Genomic DNA, 22,071 nt, shown 5'->3' on the forward strand with positions numbered 1-22,071 from the left:
GAATGCCGCCCTTCCGCAGGGAGCCCTCCAAAAAGTGACAGCGACAAAGGCGCGGGGATGTCACCCCCCGCACTGAGCGCCACGGGTGACACCGAGTGTCCCCGCGGGGGCTGGCACTGGGGTCACGCTCCCGCCGCCCCTTGCAGGGGTGGGACAGCACGGCCACCCCTGGGGACAGCCCTGTCCCCTGTCCCCTGTCCCCTGTCCCCTGCCAGGCCGGTGACAGCGACTCTGTCCTGGTTTAAAGCCACCGGAGACACCGCGGCCATGCCCGGGCCACCGGCCGGGGGGCGGCGACAGCGACACTGCCATCGAGTGACACCGCCATGGAGGGGACACCGCCACCACCTGGGCCACGTCCCCCCAGCCTTGTCCTCGCCAGGGCCTTGGGGACACGGCTGTGGTGGCAAAGGCCACAGGGTTTTGCTCTGTGACCTGGCTGGGGAGGTGACACCGGGGTCTGGCCACGTCCCCGGTGCCTCAGAGGTGGCACGGCCACCCCACTGGTGTGGCACAGCCAGCAGGACACCCGGACAAGTGGCACCTGTCCCCACACAAGCGCGGGTGACACCTGTCCCCTGTGAGTGCCCTGGCAGCACGATGGGACCCTGCAGGGCCATCAGACCCTGGTGGCACCAGGGACACTCCACAGTGTGACACGCGTCCCCCGCCACCACACACCCCCCTGGCGGATGGCACCGGTCCCCATCCATGTCCCCTCTGTGGCCACACACAGCCGCAGGATGGCACCTGTCCCCACATGACCACGGGCAGAGTGGCACCTGTCCCCACACGGCCACAGAGAGCTGCACCAAGTGACACCTGTCCCCCGGGCACAGCTCAACAGTGGCACCTGTCCCTGTACAACCACGGCCACCTCGATGGGGTGGCACCTGTCCCCACATGGCCACGGTCCCCTCAGTGCTGTGGCACCTGTCCCCACCCAACCATGGCCACCTCGATGGTGTGGCACCTGTCCCCACATGGTCATGGTCACCTCGATGGTGTGGCACCTGTCCCCACCCGACCACGGCCACCTCGATGGTGTGGCACCTGTCCCCACCCGACCACGGCCACCTCGATGGTGTGGCACCTGTCCCCACATGGTCATGGCCACCTCAGTGCTGTGGCACCTGTCCCCACATGGCCACGGTCACCTCGATGGTGTGGCACCTGTCCCCACATGGCCACGGTCCCCACAAAGTGCTGTGGCACCTGTCCCTGTACAACCACGGCCACCTCAGTGCTGTGGAACCTGTCCCCACATGGCCACGGTCCCCTCAGTGCTGTGGCACCTGTCCCTGTACAACCACGGCCACCTCAGTGACCCCACGGCGCCATGGCCACCCTGACAAGGTGGCACCTGTCCCCACACAGCCACAGCCACCCCCATGCGGTGGCGCCTGTCCCCATGTCACCCCCCCCCCCCGATGCCCCAGCACGTGGCCCTGTCCCCACAAAGTGGGGTGACGCTGTTTCGGGGTGCAGAGGAGGGTGCCAGGTGACATCGCGGGGACAGCTGAGGTGACAGGCCCCACGGATGTCCCCAGCCCGGGGCACAGCGTTTTGGGGGGGGGGGGGGCAGTTTCACCCCAAAACCCGCCAGGGGACAGCGCTGGGGGTGACACGGCGGGAGGGGGGGGGTGGTGACACTTGGGTGCCACCTCTCCGGCAGGACCCGCCCCCCCCCCCCCCCCCCCCCCGGGGTAATTAAGGACAAAACGACGCACGAGCGACTTTTGGGGTGGCGCAGGGGGGGGGGTCCCCACCCAGGAGTGGCAGAGGGTGCCCCAAAGCCACCCCCCCCCCCCCACCCCGTCAGAGCCCGCTGTCCCCACCCTGTCGCCGCTCCGATGTCACCGCGCACCTGTCGCCGAGCGGTGGCGCCGGCAGCGGGGGGGGGGACACACGCGGACCCCAAAAATCCTCCCGCGACCCCCCGAACCCCCCCCCACCCGGGGAGGGGCGAGAAGGGCGGGGAACCCCAAATTCTCCGTGGGAAGGGGAGGGGGGGGGGGTCACGGCGGGGCTGGGTGGCCTTGGGGACACCGCGCAGGTGACAACGGCGTGCAGGGCGGGGGGGGGGGGGGGGGACGCGGTGGCAAAGGGGGGGGACGGGGACGGGGCACAGCTCAGGGGGTGGCGCGGGGGTCTGGGGACACGCGGGGCGCGACAGCGCAGGGGAGGGGACACAGCGAATGGGGGGATGCGACAATGGGGGACACGGAGAGCGGGCGGGAATGGAGGGGGCGCAGCCAGAGGCGGGGATGGGGGGGGTCCCCGGCGCGGTGGCCGCCCCCGGTGGTGGGGGGGGTGGTGGGTGGTGGCGGTGCCCGTGCCCGGCTCACCTTGGCGAAGAAGAGCATCCAGAGCTCGCAGAGCCGCTCCCGGGAAGAAGCCATGCCCGGGGCCGGGAACCAGCGGCTGCTCCGCCCCCCCGGGCCCCCCCCGGCACCTCCCCCAGGTGTGGGGGGGCGGGGACTCCCCTCCACCTGCTGGGGGCCCTTCCCCATCCTCCGCTTCTCCTTCCTATTCCCGCATCCCCACGGTCCTCGATGGGGCGAGGAAGGCAAAGCCCCACCCCGCCCCGAATAATTAACGCTGATCAGCGCGGCTGAGCCCTGCTCGCCCGCGGGGCGAGCAAAACGCGACGCTTTCGCCTCGTTCTCCCCTTTAATCGCCTTTTAAAGCATTCCCAGATGTTTAATGGGGGGATTTTTTTACCTTCTTCCCACCCCAATCTTCCCCCCTCCCAACAATCGATTGCTCGCATCGATGCGCTCGGCGCTCGGCACGCCCGGCCTGCCGCGCATGCGCGCCGCGCGCTGTACGGCAGCGGGACGCGGGGGACAAGATGGCGGCGCCCGGCGGCGGCATGGAAGGCGCGGCGGAGGCCGAGGGGTTCGTTCTGGGGCGGCTGGAGGAGGAGGCGCTGAAGCGGCGGGAGCGGCTGAAGGCGCTGAGGCAGAGGACGCTGCAGGTCGGGCCGGGCTGGGCGCTGCGAGGCCGGGGGCAGCGCTCGGAGGGGCCCCGCGGTGGGGCCGAGGCTGCGGAAGGGGCCCGGAGTGGGCCTGGCGAGAGGCCGGGGTCAGGCCCGCGGGAATTCTGAGAATTTTGGGATATTTGGGATCCTCATTTCTTTGGGTGGGACGGGGTTTGAGGGTTTTGGGGTCCCAGAGGGGCTGGGGGTGCCCGAGGGGTCCCAGGTGGGTCTGGGTTATTTGGGGTGTGGAAGGCAGAGGGTCTGGGGGTGTTCAGGACATCCCACGTGGATCCGGAGTTATTTGGGATGTGGGACGTGTCTGGAATGGGGCTGGGAATGTTGGGGGTGGGACACAGAGAGTTGGAGGCGGGTCTGGGATGCAGAAGGTTTGGGATGGGGCTGAGGGTTTTGGGGTCCCAGAGGCTCTGGAATGAGGCTGGGAATGTTGGAGGGGGAATCCCACGTGGATCGGAGTGATTTGGGATCCTCACTTCTTTGGGTGGGGCAGGATTTGAGGATTTTGGGGTCCCAGAGGGGCTGGGGGTGTCAGAATGTCCCGGACAGATCCTGAATCCCAGTGCTGGGAATGGTTGCACTCCCATCTCCAACCTCGGGAATTCCAGCATTCCACAACTCTTTCCCCGTCACCAGTGGAGGCAAAAAAATCTTGGGAAAACACGATTCCAATGATTTCCCTTCTTCTCCTTGAATAGGATCGCCCCCTTTCCTGCCAGGGGAGGGTTAATTCCTAAAAAATTCCTAAAAAAAACCCGGCAGAAAATCACCGGGATTGGATTTTCCCGCTGCTCCTCAATCTTCCCTGGCATTCCCATCTCCATGGAGATTCTCCCTAATTCCCCCTTTTCATCCCTCTCCATTAAAAAAGGATTAAAGGCTCCTTGGGATCCCAAACCCCATCCCGGGCTCCTTTCATCTCTTGGAATTCCAGCTGGATTTGCCCTTTTTTTTTTCCCCGGAGCCTCTTTGGGATGAGCTGGGGATGCTGTGCCAGAATTCCCAAGGGGAATTCTTTGGGATGAGCTGGGGATGCTGTGATTCCCCCTTGGGAATTCTGGCACAGCATCCCCAGCTCATCCCAAAGAATTCCCCTTGGGAATTCTCTGTGGCTTCTCCTGCTCCTTTTTATGGGATGCTTTGATGCTTCAAGGTGATCCCATTCCTAGGGCAGGGAATTCCAAGCAGCTCTTTGGTTTTTAATGGAGAATTCCTGGTTTTCCAAGGATGGAAATCTGAGGATGGGACAAAAAAAAAATGGTGGGAAATAAATTTTTCCAACTGGTTGGATCCAGTGTCATTCCAGAGGGATGGAGGATGGCTCCAAGCTCCTGGAAAAGAGCTGGGATATAAAGGAAAACTTTTCCCACCCTGCTGGAAGATTCTGGGAGAGCTCAGCCATTCCCAGCCCTTGGGAGAAATTTAGGAATTGTGTCGGGATGTGGAAAAGGTTTGGGTTGAAATTCCTGCTTTATCAAACCTTGGAGAATCCCAAATTTTTTTTGGGGAAGGGGCCTTAAAGCTCACCCAGTTCCATGGGCAGGGAATTCCTGTGGAGCTGTTTGGTTTTTAATGGAGAATTCCTGGTTTTCCAAGGATGGAAAGCTGAGGATGGGACAAAAAAAAATGGTGGGAAAGAAATTTTTCTTTTGGGAAGGGACAGGGAACCCAGAACATTCCAGGCCTGAAATCCATAGGGAAGCAAACCTGAGGCTGGGATTCCAGCAGGAATTCCAGGTTTTAATGGGAATGTTCCAGGAGGAGCCACCCCAGGATGATCCCGAGCTGGTGAAAATTCCAGCAGTTTTTGTGGAGCAGCTCAAGGTCCTTGGGAAGCTTTTCCTGCTTTTTTTTTTTTTTTGGGAGCTGTGAAAGGTTTTTATCCCTTTCCTTTATTCCCAGTTGGTTCCGTTCCCTTTGACAGCTCATCCCTTTGTTTTCCTGCCTTAATTGCAGAAATCCAGGGAATGCAAATGATCCCAGCCTCAGATCTCTGGGAAACGTTTCAAGGGCAACGGATTCTCGCTGGAAAAAAAATTAGGGAGAAGCTGAAAGAAGGAAATATCCCGATGATCCCTGTTTCTTGCATCCCTTATGTTAAGGAATTCTGCTTTTCCTGGAGTTTTCCTGTCACTCTGGTGTCTCGTGGGTGGAATTTTTGGTTATTCCCACTGAAAACAGTGGGAATGTTCATTGGGGAAGCCTGGATTGTGTCCTGCCTGTGGAAAAATCCATTTTTTTTTGGGGATTCTCTCGAGGTTGGAAGCACCAAAAATAGGGAAAAAGGGAATTTCTTCTCTCTGCTCCTTCAGTTTCTGGATTCCCTCAAGGAAAATTCTCCAAAAAATATTTTGGTGGAAAAAAATAACGGGAGAGGATAATAAATCACTGGAATAAGGAGATTCCTGCTTGGAAATTCCATGGAAAAATGGGAAGCTGCTCCTTTGTCTGCAGTGCTCGGATTCCCTAGGGAATCCAGCCTTTTTGTGGGAATATATTCCAGGATTACCCAGAGAATTTAAGTGAAAAATCTAGGAATTCCTGCTTTGGGATTCCCACTTTTCCGTTCTTCCAGTGGAAAGTGGGGGATGAAGGACTTTTCCCATAATTTAAGGAAAAAATTCCTTGCTGGGACAATATTTGGGATTTCCCATTGGCCACATCCCAGCTTTTCCCCTTTTCCTTTTCTGCGAAATTCTGGGATTTGATGGCTCAAAGTTCCACTCTGAGGGAATTCCCAGGCAAATTCCTTGGGAATTCCTTGTGGGGGATGCTGCTGATACTCCCAAAGGATCCCTCAGCAAAATCCAGGCGGGATCGCTGTGGGAATTCCAGGCTCAGATTCCCAATCCGAGACCTCCACAGCTCCTTCTCCTGCTTTTTTTTTATCCCCAAATCCTTGCCAAGCCGGAGTTTTTTGTGGGAAGGAAAGGTCTCCCATTGCTCCTTCCCATTCCCTGGGTTGTTCCTCGAGCTGGAAAAATTCCTTTGGCTGCAATCCCAAGCTTTTGTTCCCGGCTGGATTGGCTCCAGAGCCACATCCCTGCTCCTGCACACCTTCCCGGCGGGAGGAAGGGCCGGCACTGCTCCTTTCCGCAGGCTTTTCCTGCTTTTCCACCCTTTCCCTGCTTTCCCAAAGCCCCGGACAATCCCTCACTTTGGCTGCTCCTATCCTTGTTTTTCCCTAGGGAAAATCCCTTGTGGGATTTTGTTTTTTTTGCCGGAGCAAAGCTCCTCGTGATCCAGTGCCAAAGGCTTGGGAGAAGTGTTGCTGTGGAAACGGAGCCCAGGGAAGTTTTTCCAGTCGGGATAAAACCCCCGGAGGATCCCTTCCTTCCCCAGGCTTTTTTAGGGAAGTCGGAAAGGGCTGGAGCGCAGGAAAATGTTTCATCCTGGAGGTTCTTCCCAACAATTCCAGCCTGGGAATGTTGATTTGGGAGATAAGAGGGGGGTGGGATGGCTCAGGTGGGATCCAAGGGTGGGATCCTCAGGGCAGGAGCAAAGTTTCTGGAGCAAATCCAGAGGAAGCCCCGGAGCTGCTGCAGGGCTGGAGCCAGGCTGGGAAAGCTGGGAATGTTCCCCTGGAGAGGAGAAATTCCAGGGAAAGCTCAGAGCCCCTGGCAGGGCCTGAAGAGATGGAGAGGGACAAGGCCTGGAGGGACAGGACACAGGGAATGGCTCCCACTGCCAGAGGGCAGGGATGGGTGGGAGATTGGGAATTGGGAATTCCTGGCTGGGATGGAATTCCCAGAGCAGCCGTGGCTGCCCCTGGATCCCTGGAAGTGCCCAAGGCCAGGCTGGAGCAGCCTGGGGCAGTGGGAATTCCCTGCCCATGGAATGGGATCATCCTTAGGATCCCTTCCAATCCCAGCTTTTTGTGCCCATGGGCTCAAGGGATGTTGGGAATTCAGCTCTGGGAATTCGGGAGTGCCACAATCTCCTTCCTGCTCCACAGGAATAAAACCAGGATCAGTGGAGCTGAGCAGTGTTTGCCCAGCCCTGCTGCCATTCCCGGGGAATCCAGAGCTGTGCCAGCTTTTTTCCCACCTTTTCCTTCCCGCCCTTTTTTCCAGACATTTTTTCCCTGCCTTTTTCCCCCCACCATTTTTATTTCCCATTTTTGGGTTTTTTTTTCCCTGCCCTTTTTTTCCCTTCCCTCTCTTTTTTTCCTTTCCCTCCCTTTTCCCCCACAACTTCCCTGGAAAACCTTTGCCTTGATTTTCTAGGATATCCCCAAACCTTAAAAACAATTTTGGATTTAATGGGAAAGAAGCCGGAATTGGGAATTTTGGGCCAGCTCGTGGCAGGATTGGAATAACCAATATTCCAAAGCCAGGGAAAAGCAGGAATTGGCAGGAGTGGGAACAGCCAGGGCTCCTGGGGAATATTTGTGCCAAGTATTTCCTTATCTTGGAACCCTCTGGATAAAATTCCAGCAGGAGTGAGGGGAATGCAGCTCTGGAGGAGAGGAAAGGACTTGGAATTCCATGGATTCAAGGGTGGCTAAACATTACCCAACTTGGAGCTGCAGCAGGGAATTCCAGAGGGCTCTTCCCAGGTTTTATTGAATTTATGGAGCAGGGGATTCCTGGGAGTATGCCAAGGTTTTAATGGACTTAAAACAGGGAATGAAAATGGAATTAAATTGGGATTTTAGGGATGATTGTTGTCGGTTTTCCCTTGAAAAAAAATGGGAATATTTTCCTTGCCCTTGGAGCAGGAGCTGAAGCTGAACAATTCCAGCCCTGGCTCCCTTCCCTGTTTGCTGGGAATGTAATTTTTAACCCGGATTGTGGAACAGAGTTTGGAAGAAGAGGGATCCAAGGAATGAGTCAGCAGTTTGGGAAACATTCCCAGGCCTGGAAGAGCTCCTGGATAACATTGGGATCCTGGAGCTGGTGCTTGGGATAAGGGATGGGAGCCAGGGAATGGATCCCAGTGCCAGAGGGCAGGGAGAGGTGGGATTTGGGAAGGGATTCCCAGGGAATTCCACGGCTGCCTCATCCCTGGAAGTGTCCAAGGCCAGCTTGGAGCAGCCTTGGGATTGTGGGAATTCCCTGCCCATGGAATGGGATCATCCTTAGGATCCCTTCCCATCCAAGGCCTTAGGAAAAGTTGGGAATTCAGTTCTGGGAATAGAGAGGGCTGAAATCTCCTTATTCCCAATCATTTTCCATGGAAATAAAAGTTGGGATAAGTGGAGCTGAGCGGTGTTTGCTGTGTCCATTCCTGGGAAATCCAGAGCTGCTCCTGCTTTTTTTGGGAAGTTGGGATGTTCATTTCCTTCCAGGATTCCAGAATTCCATGGCTGCTCATTCCCAGCTGGGCACCATTCCATCCCTGTTCCTGCCTGGATAATGAATGGAAAAGGGAATTCCACTGCTTTTCCCAGGAGCTGGTGCTGCCCATGGAGCCTCTTTCCCTATTCCACAGAAACTGGATTTTGCTCCAACGTTTTCCTGGAGCTGGAATTCCTTTGCTGTGCTGCTCCCTGTGGGATCCCGTGTTTTCCATCCCAAATGATCAATTAGGGGAAAAAGGAATCCTGCTCTGTGAATTCCCAGATTTTCATGGCTTCTCATCACTCATTCCCAAATCCTTTCTTATCCCAAAAATATCCCAATCCCAGAGGATTTTGGGGTCGTTTGCTCTCCTGGATTTCCAGAGAAGCCAAAATCCGATGGATTATCCCATTTTTTTTTGCAGAACAAGGAGAGTGGAGAACCTGAATCCAAAATTCCCAGAGAAAATGAGGAAGAGGAGCCGGTCAAGCACAGGTAATTCCTTCTTTATTCCCACTTTTCCCAGGAGGATTTTCCCTTGGATCTCTGTGATTCAATGGGGATTTTCCATAGGAATTTGGTGCAAATCATTTGGGATGAGGGAGGGGTGGATTCACCTTGGAGGCAAAATTCCATGGATCAAGAGGGAAAACCTGGAGCATCTCCAGAGGCAGCAGGAATGTTGGGAGCTTCCCTGAATCCCCAGCCATTCCTGCAGGGATTGGTATTTTTCCATGGATTCCTGTGACTGTTTTCCCTGGAAAACGGGAGCCGAGGCAGATCCAGCTGATTCCCACCAAGGCTTTTTTTAGGATCACAAATTTGGGTGGAAAACATGGAATGTGGATAAACCCCATGGATTTATCCCTAAAAACCTCCTCTGTGGCAAACATGAACCAGGAAAAAAAAAAGAGGAAAATCCTCCTTTTTAAATTTTTGGGTTTTTTTTGGGAATGACTCCTTGGAAAAAGCAAATCCCGGTGGAGAAAATCCCACATGGATTTGGGGCTGGAAGCGCCAAATTTCTTGGGAGAGGGAAATTTCTGTGCTTGGAATTTGTGCCCGGAAAGGCTCCGGAGGTGAAACCAGAGCTTGGGAAAATCCTGAATAATGAATGGATCGGGAGCTCTCGGATTCCGGCGCTGCCACCGGATCTGCAGCCGATGGAATCTGGGTTGGTTTTCCCACCCCTGTGGATCCAGGCCTGGCTGGAATGAGGAATTCATCCTCCAAATCCCAAAAAATCCTGGTTTGGGTGGATTTTCTCCTGGGAATTGTCCTCCAAATCCCAAAACAAATCCAGGTTTGGGCCGATTTTCTCCTGGGAATCATCCTCCAAATCCCAAAAAAATCCTGGTTTAGGCTGATTTTCTTCTGGGAATTGTCCTTCAAATCCCAAAAAAATCCTGTTTTGGGCAGATTTTCTCCTGGGAATTGTCCTGCAAATCCAAAAAAAATCCTGGTTTAGGCTGATTTTCTCCTGGGAATTGTCCTTCAAATCCCAGAAAAGTCCTGGTTTGGGTGGATTTTCTCCTGGGAATTGTCCTCCAAATCCCAAAAAAATCCTGGTTTAGGCTGATTTTCTTCTGGGAATTGTCCTCCAAATCCCAAAAAAATCCAGGTTTGGGCAGATTTTCTCCTCGGAATCCTGCTCCAAATCCCAAAAAAGTTCTGGTTTGGGCGGATTTTCTCCTCGGAATCATTCTCCAAATCCCAAAATAATCCTGGTTTGGGCGGATTTTCTCCTGGGAATGGCTGCTGGGATTGCCTGGAGGGATCTGAGGGCTCTGTGGCATTCCTGGTGTTTTCATTCCCGATGTTCAGCAGCACCAGGAAATGAGTTTTTCCCTGGATTTTTCCTTCATCCAGTGGCAGATCCAGACAAAATCCTTCTCCTGCCTCCAGGTGATTTCCAGGAAGATCCAAGGAAATTTCAGGTGGAGAGGAAAGTGTCCAGCTTTCCCTTCAAATTCATGGAATTCTTTGGGATTCCCCTCTTTCTGGGGGAAAACTTCACTTCCCAATGGATTTCCTTGTTTTTCCACCTTTCCCATCTCAGCCTGTTTTGTTGGGATCCAGAGGGAATTTCCCAAGGTAAATTCCAGCAAAATCTGCTCCATGGGAATGTCTGAATCCCAAATTTTGCCTGGATAATCCCCAACTTTCGATTCCCTTTTGCTTTTCTTGTGGAATTTCCACTTTTCCCATGGGAGTTGGATCTGGAAGAGCCCATCCCTTGATTTCCTCTTGGATTTGCATTTCCCAAGACTCTCCCTATGGAAAAGGGAATTGCTGGGCACTGCTGGCCTGGGAAAAAGGGGAAAAATCTGCTGGAATTTCACCTGGATTTGGGAAATGTGGAGTCCTGGTGGCTGGAATCTCCCTTCCCTCCAAAGCACTTCCAGGAGCTGGGCTGGATTTTCCAGGCAGAAGGAATTTTGTGGGATAGGGAATGTGGTGGTTCAGGAATAATCCCGTGGTTCGTGGAGCAGAATTCCAGGATTTTCTCTCCTGGCTGCTTCATTTCAGCTCCGTGCCAGCCCATCCAGGTGTGGAATTCCAGGATGGATTGGCTTGGAATCCTTCCTGGATTCCTGGGATCCTGAGGATTCTCCACAGGCTCCCTATTCCAGGAATGTGCCCCCTCAGGAATGGCTGGAGAGGGAAAACTCCGGGAGAAGGAGCTGGAGGCCCCTGCCAGGGCATGGAGTCATCCTGGGAGTTATCCACGGATTTTTTCCTGCTTTTCCCTTTAGTTATGAATGGATTTTGTGGAATTTCCTCTCAGCCACTTGGGATATGGGGAAATCCCATCAAATTCCATCCCTGGAAGTGTCCAAGGCCGGGTTGGAGCAGCCTGGGATAGTGGAAGTGCCCCTGCCCATGGAATGGGATCATCCTTGACTCCCTTCCAAGCAATCCGTTCTGGGATTCTGGGATTCTCCCACCCCTTCTCCACATTTTTCCCTCTGCTCATTTTTCCAGGAGTCTCTGGGAGATCCCACACTCACCCGCTCCGTGGCATCCCAGTGCTGCCAGGAAAGCTGGAGCAGGGAAAAACCCTGGAATGGTTTGGGTGGGAAAGGACCCAAAGGAGGAGGATCCCATTCCATGGGCAGGGACAGCTCCCTCTATCCCAGGCTGGCTTTGGGCTTTTCCAGGGATGGAGATTCCCAACTTTTCTGTTCCAGTGGCTGCAGGAAGGACAAGATCCCCTTGGCTCTGGTTTTCCCAACATTTTTCCCGGCCTGTGCTCCCATTTTTTGGCCACTTCTTGCTTTGTTCCCACTCCACTCCATCCCATTTTTCCTTCCTCATTTTCCTGCACATTCCCAGCCCTGCAAGCCCTGCTCTTCTCCCAGGAATTCCAGCTCCGATCCCTGATCCGAACTCTGGGAATTCTCTCTGGAGCTGTGGAAAACTTGGATCGTTTGGATTTTTGTCTGGACCAGGAAGCGGAGCCGCTGCTCCACCTTTCCCAGGAAAAGGGTGTGGGAGGATTTCGGCCTTTCCGCCTCAATCCCGCGGGGTAAAACGCTGGATTTGGGAATCAGGGACCCGCTGGAGCCTGGAATTCCCATCCCGCAGCGCTGAGCCTTGGAATTGGGCTCCTTGTGCCAACAAAGCTCGACAGAGGTGGGAAAAGCAGAGCTAAAAATCCAAGGAAAAGCTCGGAGAGGGATGGGACAAAAATAATCCTCAATTTCCCAGCTTTAGGAAAAGTGAATCCGCACGGAGCCCTGCCCTTGGACACGGAGTTATCCTTGGAAGCTGCAGCTCCTGCTCTGGGGGCGGAGCGGGGCTTGGGAAACCCGATCCCCCTGAGGAATTCCTCCCTCTGGAATGTCGCCGGGCAGGTCCGAGCACTTTTGTTTGTTAATCCCGGCCTCAAAACCCCTCGGGAATTCTGCTCCAGAGGGGGTTGGGCTCGCCAGGAGGATCCAGGACGTGATTCCCTTCATCCCAGCGAAGGGGTTTGGGACAAGGAAAAGAATTGGAAAAAAATCAGGATTAAATGTGGGAGCTGGGGACCCGGGGAGGGTTTGCTTGACGCTTCCCGGGATCTGCTCCCGCTTGGAGCATCCCAGGGATCCCTTCCCAGCGGGAATGTGCTCAGGAAAAGGAGTGGGAAGCTGGGAACTGCCACGGTTTGCTCCAGGTTGGAAAAGGGAAGGCAGGGATTGAATCCACCTGGAAGCTGAGAGCACCGGGATCCAGGCTGGGAAAATTCCTGAGCTGGCTCCATCCTGAAAGTTCTGATCCATGTTTTGGGCCTTCCTCCCTCTGGAGCTGGAGGATGCTCTGGATTTTCCCTCAGGATGGAGCTGATCCATCCCTAGGGAAGGATCCATGGAAATTCCCGTGATCCCAGGCTCTGGGTGATCCTGGATTTTCCCTGGGATCGGGATGAGCCTCCAGAGGTGACGCCTCCCAGCCCTTGGCTCTTCCCAGCGCTCCGCTCTTTTCCAGGAATCATTCCTGGGAATTCATCCACCCCACGGTGCTTTGGGCATGGATTTTTGGGTGCTCAGACTTCCAGCTGCCCTTCCTGGGGGAGAATTCCTGGGAACGGGAGCACGTCTGGAGCATCTTTGTGCTCCCAGTCCTTGCGCTGGCTCCGTGCTGGGATTGTGGATCTGATCCCGGGAATTCCAGCAGTTATCCCGGCTGTTATCCCGTGGCCATCTCGGTGCTCCCAAGGTGCCTCCAGGGCTCCTTCTGGTTGAACCTCAAGGGTGGAAGTTGGGTTTGGATCCATCCCAACCTGGAGGAGCCGCAGGAAAGCGTGGATGAGGTTTGTCCTCGTTCCAACGTTGGTATTCCCGGCATGGCTGGGGTGGGAATGGTTTGGAGTCATCCAGCTCCAGCAGGATCCCACGCTCCACAAGGAATGGGGGCTTTGTCCTGGTTTGATTCATGGGTATGGAAATTCCCAGTGTCCACCTGGAAAAGCTCAGGTGCTTGGGAAAGCCCTGTGGGAAGCGATGGGAATCCCGATGGATTTGGGATCTTCTCCAGCTCTCCTGGAACACCTGGATGTCTCCCAATCCTTGCTCCAGCAGGGAAAACCAACCGGCCTGGCAAGTTTGGTGTGGAGAGAGGTGGGATTTTTTTGGGATTCCTTCCTTCTGGAGCCACTCTGGGAGCAGGACGGGCTTGGACACGCTCGGGAGCTTGGGCAGGGGCAGCTTTTCCCGGGAAGAGCTTTTCCTCGGGGTGGGTTCTCCTGGATCTCTGCCTGCTCCTCCCTTGGTGCCTTGGGTGAGGAGTCCGGGAACGTCGGCAGCACCTGCTGGAGTCAATCCAGGGGATCCCATGGAGCTGCTCCCGGGGCCGGAACCCCTCTGCTCTGGGAGAGCTGGGAATGTTCCCCTGGAGAAGGGAGAGATCCAGGGAGAGCTCGGAGCCCCTTGCAGGGCCTGAAGGGGCTCCAGGAGAGCTGGAGAGGGACTGGGGACAAGGGATGGAGGGACAGGACACAGGGAATGGCTCCCACTGCCAGAGGGCAGGGATGGATGGGAGATTGGGAATTGGGAATTCCTGACTGGGATGGAATTCCCAGAGCAGCTGAGGCTGCCCCTGGATCGCTGGAAGTGCCCAAGGCCAGGCTGGAGCAGCCTGGGATAGTGGAGGTGGCAGAGGGTGGAACGGGATCACCCTTCAGATCCCACCCAGCCCATTCCAGGATGATTCCATGATCTCCATCCATTTTTCCTGCTGTTCCTGGAGGTGAAAGCCTCACCCTCAGGGAGCGGGATGGGGAAGCTGCTCCTGAAGCAGCTCCCGGTGACTTTTGGGAATAACGACAGGAGCAAGGAACCCATGACACCGGAAGAAATCCCTGTTCCAGCTTTTCATGGCAAAGCCATTCCCGGTGCTCCTGCCACAAGGATTTTGGCAGCCAGAAGGCTTGGAGAAATCCGTGGAATTGTTTTGTTCCATAAAACCCTTGGAGCTGGAACAGTGAAGCACACGCCAAGCTCGGAGGGGCCTGGTTTCCATCAGGAACGCTCCGGGCATTCCGCACATTCCCGGCGTGCCGGTGCCAAGGGCCTCCTCCCAAAAAAGCTGGGATCCCTCCTGCTTCCCCAGCCAGGAGCTCCGGGCCTGAGGGAAACGTGGATTTGGGATATTCCTGAGCACCCCTGGCAGTGTCCATTGCTTCCCTCCGGAATGCTGCACTCCCCAAATCCTCCCAATTCCTTTTTGGGAAGGAATTCCTGGCTGGGAGGGTGGGGAGGGGCTGGGATGGAATTCCCAGAGAAGCTGTGGCTGCCCCTGGATCCCTGGAAGTGCCCAAGAATGGGGCTTGGAGCACTCTGGGATCATGGAAAGTGTCCCTGCCCATGGCCCTGATCCCAAGGGTTGCTTCCATTCTGGAATTCCATAATTTACCTCAGCGAGGTCCTGGAACACATCCCGGTGTTCCCAGCACTGCCATGGTGTGGCTCAGACTCTTGGCCAGGAGATTCCTGTCCTGGAGCAGGAATGGGATGCACTGGGAAGGGTTGGATTTTCTCCCTGTGCTCTGGTGACTTCCAAGGTTGGATTTTTGGTGCTTTCCATAAAAACCTGGTCCTCTGCTTCCCAACCTTCCCAGCTTCTCTTGGAGCGTTTATCCCGGGTAATCCCATCCTCGGTGGTTAATGAGCTTCACCTCCCTCGTTATCCCTGTGGGCTGAGCTTTTCCATGGATCCCACGGCCTCCAGAGTGTCCTGGAGGTGGGATGAGCTCCTGCAAGCTGGAATTTCCAGGAGTGTGGCTTTGGGAATTCCTCTTCAGGCTTGCAGGGTTTGGCTCCAGTGGGGAATCACTCATGGGAATGAGGGTGTCCATTTATAGCCCAAATTAGATGGGAATGTCCTGGAATTGTGGCTCAGTCCTGGCTCCTGAGCTTTCCTGGAGGAGATGAAAACATGGAAAAACTTCCAGGTGATGTTTGGGTCCCTCAGCTCCACCATCCATTTATTCCAGATTATTCTGGGATTTGCTCCCTGATTTTAGCACTTCCAGAAATGCTTGGATAACCACCTTGTGTCCTAAATAATCCTTTTTTTCCTCCTGTCTTTTCCTGAAAGATTTATTTCCATGATTTTGGATCTTCCCTGGGGTCTCCATCCGGAGTATCCCAGTTTTTAGACCCAGAAGGTTGGAGCCAGGTGGGAATTGGGTTCTTCTCCCAGGGAACAGGGACAGGGCAGGAGGGAACGGCCTCAGGCTGTGCCACAGGATACCCCAGGTTGGATACTGGGAATATTTCTCATGGAATGGGAGTCCCCATTCCTGGTGGGATTTAAAAGCCGTGGATGTGGCACCTGGGGACACGGATCCATGGCGGCCTTGGCTGGATTTGATGATCTTGGAGGCTTTTCCAACCTCAACAATTCCATGATTTCAGCTGCCCCTGGCTCCCAATTCCAACATTCCTGCTTTTCCTGAGTGCCCACTGGGGCATCCTGGACTTTTCTCACTGCTCTTCCCACTTTTCCCAGGGAGATCAAGCTGCGGAATTACGATCCTGAGGATGAGGAGCTGAAGAAGAGGAAGCTGCCCCCGGCCAAACCGGCCTCAGGTGGGAGAAACCGGGAACGTGGGAAGGGAATCGAGTGCTTGGGAAGCTCCGTGCTCTTCCCAAGGTGGGAGATCCACTGGGATGAGGTGTCCGTGGAGGGGCTGGAATATCTGATCCTGTCACCCTCACGCCCAGCATTGCACAAGAGGGGTGGGAACACTCCCAGGCCCAAATCCAAGGATTCATCCTCGGAGGAGCCTCCCTGGAGGAGCCTCCCGGAAATTCCGGCTGTTTTTTTTGCTGGATTTATCTTGAAGGAAGTCTTAGTCAGGAGTTGAGGGCGTTGGGGCTGGAATTTCCTCACCTGGAACTTCCATAAATCACCTGAGGGGGAAGCGAAGGAGCGCCCCCGATCCTGAAATGTGGAGTTTGCCTGGAATAAATCCCTTGAAAAATGCCCTGAATAAAAAGGGAGGGCTGGGAATGGCTGGGAATTCTGGCACTGCCCTTTCCTTGTGTTTCTGGAGGAGCTTAAAACTTCCATGTGGAAGGAAAGACATGGAAAGGCCTGGAGCGTGCCCAGGGAAGGGAGCGGAGCTGGGGAATTCCTGAGGGAGCTGGGAATGTTATCCTGGAGAAAAGGAGGCTCTGGCTCTGCACAATTCCCTGCCAGGAGCCCAGGGGGAATTGGGATCTGCTCCCAGGGAGCAGGGACGGGAGGAGAGGGAATTACCAGCTTGGATATTGGGAAAATTCCACTTGTCCCGCAGTGGTGGAACCCCATTCCTGGAGGGAATCCTGTGGATGTGGCACTTGGGGACATGGGCAGTGCTGGCCTTGGCAATGCTGGGAATGTTTGGGCTCGACCCAAGAGGGCTTTTCCCACTGAAATTGTCCTTGATTCCATGAAATCCACGTGCTGCAGTGGGATGTGCTCCCTGGTGCCACAGCCCCTCCGTGGGTGGCTTTTTCCATCAGTGTTTTCCCGTTATCCCGGATATCTGCAGAGCTTTCCCCAAGGCCTGGGCTGGAGCTTGACTCCTCCAAAGTGTCCCAGGCTTGGAAATGAGTCAGAGAAAACAAAATTCCAGACCTTTGGAGCAGCTGATCCCTGCAGATGTTGGGGAAGAGGCCTTGATCCCAACCGGCTTCCAGCTGCCGCTGCTGTTTGTGGGATTTCCATCATTCCCGGATAATTTTCAGGAGTCTCCAGAAGGGTTTGGATACCGAAGGGATGTACTCAGCCATGTTTTTAAGTAAAGCTGTGGGAATGGGGTTTCAGGGAAGCTTTTGGGAGCCGAGCCTGGAGCGCCGGTGGAATTCCCGGTTTTCCAACACTGATCCTGTTTCCCCATCTAGTGGAGGACACGGTGAAGGAGCAGCTGGAAGCGGCCAAGCCGGAGCCCATCATCGATGAGGTGGTAGGTAAAGCTGGAGCTGGAATTCTTGGGAATCCAGAGCTGGAAATCCAGACTGGGAAATCTGGATCGGGAAATCCGGATTGGGAAATTCCGATCTCAGAACCCAGATCTGGGAAATCAGGATTGGGAAATCTGGATCTGGGAATCAGGAGCTGGAAATCCGGATCTGGGAAATCCGGAGCTGGAAATCTGGATGAGGAAATCTGGATTGGGAAATTCCAATATAGGAATCTTCCAGATCTGGGAAATCAGGATTGGGAAATCTGGATCTGGGAATCGGGAGCTGGAAATCCGGATCTGGGAAATCCAGATCTGGAAATCTCAGTTGGGAAATCCGGAGCTGGAAATCTGGATGAGGAAATCTGGATTGGGAAATTCCAATATAGGAATCTTCCAGATCTGGGAAATCAGGATTGGGAAATCTGGATCTGGGAATCCGGAGCTGGAAATCTGGATCTGGGAAATCCAGATCTGGAAATCTCAATTGGGAAATTCCAATCTCGGAATCCAGATCTGGGAAATCAGGATCTGGGAATCCGGAGCTGGAAATCTGGATCGGGAAATCCGGATTGGGAAATTCCGATCTCGGAACCCAGATCTGGGAAATCAGGATTGGGAAATCTGGATCTGGGAATCGGGAGCTGGAAATCCGGATCTGGGAAATCCAGATCTGGAAATCTCAATTGAGAAATCCGGAGCTGGAAACCTGGATCAGGAAATATGGATTGGGAAATTCCAATCTCGGAATCTTCCAGATCTGGGAAATCAGGATTGGGAAATCTGGATCTGGGAATCAGGAGCTGGAAATCTGGATCTTGGAAATCCAGATCTGGAAATCTGGATTGGAAAATTCCAATCTCGGAATCCAGATCTGGGAAATCAGGATCTGGGAATCCGGAGCTGGAAATCTGGATCTGGGAAATCCAGATCTGGAAATCTCAATTGGGAAATTCCAATCTCGGAATCCAGATCTGGGAAATCAGGATCTGGGAATCCGGAGCTGGAAATCTGGATCAGGAAATCCGGATTGGGAAATTCCGACCTCGGAACCCAGATCTGGGAAATCAGGATTGGGAAATCTGGATCTGGGAATCAGGAGCTGGAAATCCGGATCTGGGAAATCCAGATCTGGAAATCTCAATTGAGAAATCCGGAGCTGGAAACCTGGATCAGGAAATATGGATTGGGAAATTCCAATCTCGGAATCTTCCAGATCTGGGAAATCAGGATTGGGAAATCTGGATCTGGGCATTAGGAGCTGGAAATCTGGATCTCGGGAATCCAGATCTGGAAATATCAATTGGGAAATTCCAATCTCAGAATCCAGATCTGGGAAATCAGGATCTGGGAATCCGGAGCTGGAAATCTGGATCGGGAAATCTGGATTGGGAAATTACGATCTCGGAACCCAGATCTGGGAAATCAGGATTGGGAAATCTGGATCTGGGAATCAGGAGCTGGAAATCCGGATCTGGGAAATCCAGATCTGGAAATCTCAGTTGGGAAATCCAGAGCTGGAAATCTGGATCTCGGAATCCAGATTTGGGAAATCCAGAGCTGGGAAATCTGGATCTGGGAATCCGTAGCTGCTCCGTGCCGGGTCCAGGCTGGAATGTTGCCTTTGGCTTTCACTGGATGTCTCCTCTTCTTCCCTAGGATTTGGCAAACTTGGCTCCCAGGAAACCTGACTGGTGAGTGCCTGTGGAATGCTGCTCCCGGGAAAAGCGTGTTGGAGTCAGCGGGGGGTTCCAACACCTTGAGGTTGTGCTGGAAATATCCAGGAAAACCTGAGCTGAGGGTTAAAAATGCCAGGAAAATCCTGTGGGAGGTTGGAAGGAGCTGATCTTTAAGGACCCTTCCAACCCAGAGCATTCCATGACTCCATGGAATTGGAAAACTCTCCTGGTCGTGGAGGAAGACACGATTCCCTTTTCCTGCTGATTCTTTGGAATGCTTGTCACCGAGGGATGGGTTGGTTTTGGAGCGGTGGCACTCGGGAAAGAGAAGGAATCTCCACTGGGAAAGGTCAGCCCTGCCTGGCCATGGAATTGTCCTGACCTTGTCGCTCTCCTCCCAGGGATTTGAAGCGGGATGTGTCCAAGAAGCTGGAAAAGCTGGAGAAGAGGACGCAGAGAGCCATCGCCGAGCTGATCCGTGCGTTCCGGAGCCGCGGGAATGGGGTGGCTCATTCCAGAGGGATTCCGTGATCCGTGCTGGGAGCTCGCTGGGCCGGGGAGGGACTGGTGGGGCTCGATCCCTTCCAAATGGATCTGGGAAGCTGTTGGTCCCAAGGAGCTTCCCAAGGAGGCTCCAGGGGCGCTTGGATTGTGCCAAGGGAAGGGTTTCGGGGTCCTGCGCTGGGTCGCTCCCAATCCAACCGGTCCATCCCTTCTCCGTGGCTTTTCTCCCGGCAGGAGAGCGCTTGAAAGGGCAGGAGGGGGAGCTGGCGTCGGCTGTGGGATCAGCAAAGCAGGAGGGAAGCGACTCCGAGTGAGGAGAATCCACCGGGAACGGGCTCCGGATCTGCCTCACACCGACCCCGTGTCCCTCAGGTCCCTCCCTGCTTGGGGCTGCTCATCCCTTTTCCCAAACTTCCCCAATCCTGCCATGCCTGGAGGATAGGCAGATCCAAGGAGCCTGGCTGGCTGCTGAGGAACTTCCGTGGAAAACGTTCTGGGATCGTGGCGGGTTGATGGGAGCAGGACAGACCCCCCCAGTTAGCTGGAATTTCCTTGGAGCAGGGAGAAATTGGAAGACTCTGAGCTGAGGCTGGAAAGGTCAATCCAGACTGGCTGGGAAAGGAGGGAGATGCCAGCAGCCCTTGGAAAAGCAGGATCATTTCCCAGGGATTGGTGCTCCTGTTCCTGTGCAGAGACTCCTTGAGGCTCTGAATATTTGGGAATATCCATGGCCAGCCCCGGAATCCCTGTGGGAAGGGGCTGTGTGGCTCGGGAATTGTTGGCTGCTCTGCATCTGGCTGAGTTTAATGTGGGATTTGCTTTGCTCCCGAATTTCCCAACCCTCCAGGAGCATGTCCCGCTCCTCCTCTTGTTATGGATCTTTTGTTAATTATGGATCCTTGTTATGGATCCTATTGTTAATGGATCTTTTCCTAATAAAACAATTCCATGTGGAAAAAGCTGTCACTTGTCTTGCAGAGGAGTGGGAAAAGGAGCAGTGGGATTAAGCCCATGGAAGTTGGAGTGGGATTGAGTCCATGGAAATTTGAGGAGCAGTGGGATTGAGTCCATGGAAGTTGTAGGAGGAGCAGTGGGATTAAGCCCATGGAAGTTGGAGTGGGACTGAGTCCATGGAAATTTGAGGAGCTGTGGGATTGAGTCCATGGAAGTTGGAGGTGGCCACAGCAGGTCAAGCACAATTCCTGGGATGGGCTGATCCAGGTTATTGTGTGATCCAGGTTCCTGGGGTGATCCCAACCCTGTGCCTCTGGAAAAGGTGAGCAGGTGGGATCTGCCAAGCTGATCCTGCGTTTTCCCTGGAAAACTTTATTGTGGTTCTGGGAGATCTTGCGGGATGGTGCCGGAATCCTCTGCGTTTGATTCCAAAGAGATTTTATCCTGAGGGGAAACATCTGGTGCCAACGAAAGATCCCAGCTGGGATAAGAAGAGCTGTTCCTGGTAATTCCCACATCCTGCTGGTTTTTTTTTTCTGGTGCATCATTCCCAGAGTGATGGATCCTTGTCCCTGTGCCAGTATCTGCTGCTTCCCACTGCTCCACGCTCCTCCATGAGGATTTTCCACCTGCCAGAGCCCCGTTCCTGCTTCCAGGGGATGCCTGGGAGCACAGAGCAGCTGGAAAATTCCCTGATTCCGCCTCCATTCCCAGCTTCCTTCCTTCTCCTTGGCTCTCCTCTTCCCGGTGTTTGCAGCCATTCCTGCTCCATCCTCTCCCCTCGGAGGGGCCATTCCCAAGTGTGTGAGGACAACGTGGACATTCCATGGAGCAGTGGGAGAGCTGCACCCACCAGGGCCAGGCTCGGTGTTGGGATGTGCCTCTGGATTCCCTCTGGATTCCCTCTGGATTCTCTGGTGGAAAACCACCTAGGCTGGGAACCCAACCATCTCCCTATAGGGTGTTTTTGGTGGTTTTCCCTGTTTTTCCTTGGATGGGAGACATTTCAAGTTCCCCTCACCCTTGTCCTGGAGCAAACTATTTCTGGAAAAGAAGTGGGAAGGTTCCATCAGGGAATGCTGTGGCTGCTCCATCCCTGGAAGCGCCCAAGGCCAGGTTGGACAGGGCTTGGAGCAGCCTGGGACAGTGGGAGGTGTCCCTGTCCATGGAAGTGGGATGGATGGGATGATCCTTAAGTTCCCTTGCAACCCAAATTGTTCTGGAATTCCCTGACTCCATGGAGCCATGGAATCTCTGGAATGCCCTGTAGATGTCAGCAGATCTCCATGCACAAAACTGTGTCCAGCTATTCCCAACAGCTGGAATCTGGATGAAGCCAGGCTTTGCATCCCTGACTGGGATGCTGCCAGCTGGAATTCTCATCCATCCATCCATCCATCCATCCATCCATCCATCCATCCATCCATCCATCCATCCATCCATCCATCCATCCCTTCCTTCCCTGGCCGAAGCCAGACCAAAGGTGGGAAGCAGAAGGATTTTCCCTCGTTAACTTTCAAGGGAAAAAAATTCCCTTTAAACTGGCTCCAGTTCCAGGCACAGCTTTTCCCAGTTCCTGAAGAGATAATTTTCACTTTCAGCTCTCCTGGAAAATCTGACTTTGAAATTAAAAATCCCAGTGTTTTCATTTAGGACAAACCTCAAATGAAATGTTCTGAATTTTCCCTTTCTTGTGTGTTTTCCACTTATTCCAGGCTGAAA

The 22,071-nt window shown here is 54.3% G+C and overlaps 2 protein-coding genes across 2 annotated transcripts in view; one reads left to right on the plus strand and one right to left on the minus strand.

Moving 5' to 3' along the window:
• NBEAL2 (neurobeachin like 2) overlaps positions 1–2,404 on the minus strand; it is a 31,299-nt gene extending 28,895 nt beyond the window's left edge. Inside the window, 1 exon segment of the mRNA XM_053953343.1 lies at positions 2,349–2,404. Coding sequence (XP_053809318.1) covers positions 2,349–2,402 — 54 coding nt within the window. The 5' untranslated portion in view covers positions 2,403–2,404.
• Positions 2,405–2,849: 445 nt separating this feature from the next.
• Positions 2,850–20,354, plus strand: CCDC12 (coiled-coil domain containing 12). The gene is made up of 7 exons (XM_053966230.1): positions 2,850–2,980; positions 8,705–8,775; positions 15,775–15,854; positions 17,154–17,215; positions 18,872–18,906; positions 19,293–19,369; positions 19,630–20,354. Exons 1-7 carry the CDS (start codon positions 2,855–2,857, stop codon positions 19,707–19,709), a joined length of 531 nt encoding a protein of 176 aa, XP_053822205.1. The 5' UTR covers positions 2,850–2,854; the 3' UTR covers positions 19,710–20,354.
• The last annotated feature ends 1,717 nt before the right edge of the window (positions 20,355–22,071 follow it).

The sequence above is a fragment of the Vidua chalybeata genome, chromosome 1 (assembly GCF_026979565.1).
Source record: "Vidua chalybeata isolate OUT-0048 chromosome 1, bVidCha1 merged haplotype, whole genome shotgun sequence".
In the NCBI taxonomy this organism is placed as follows: domain Eukaryota; kingdom Metazoa; phylum Chordata; class Aves; order Passeriformes; family Viduidae; genus Vidua; species Vidua chalybeata.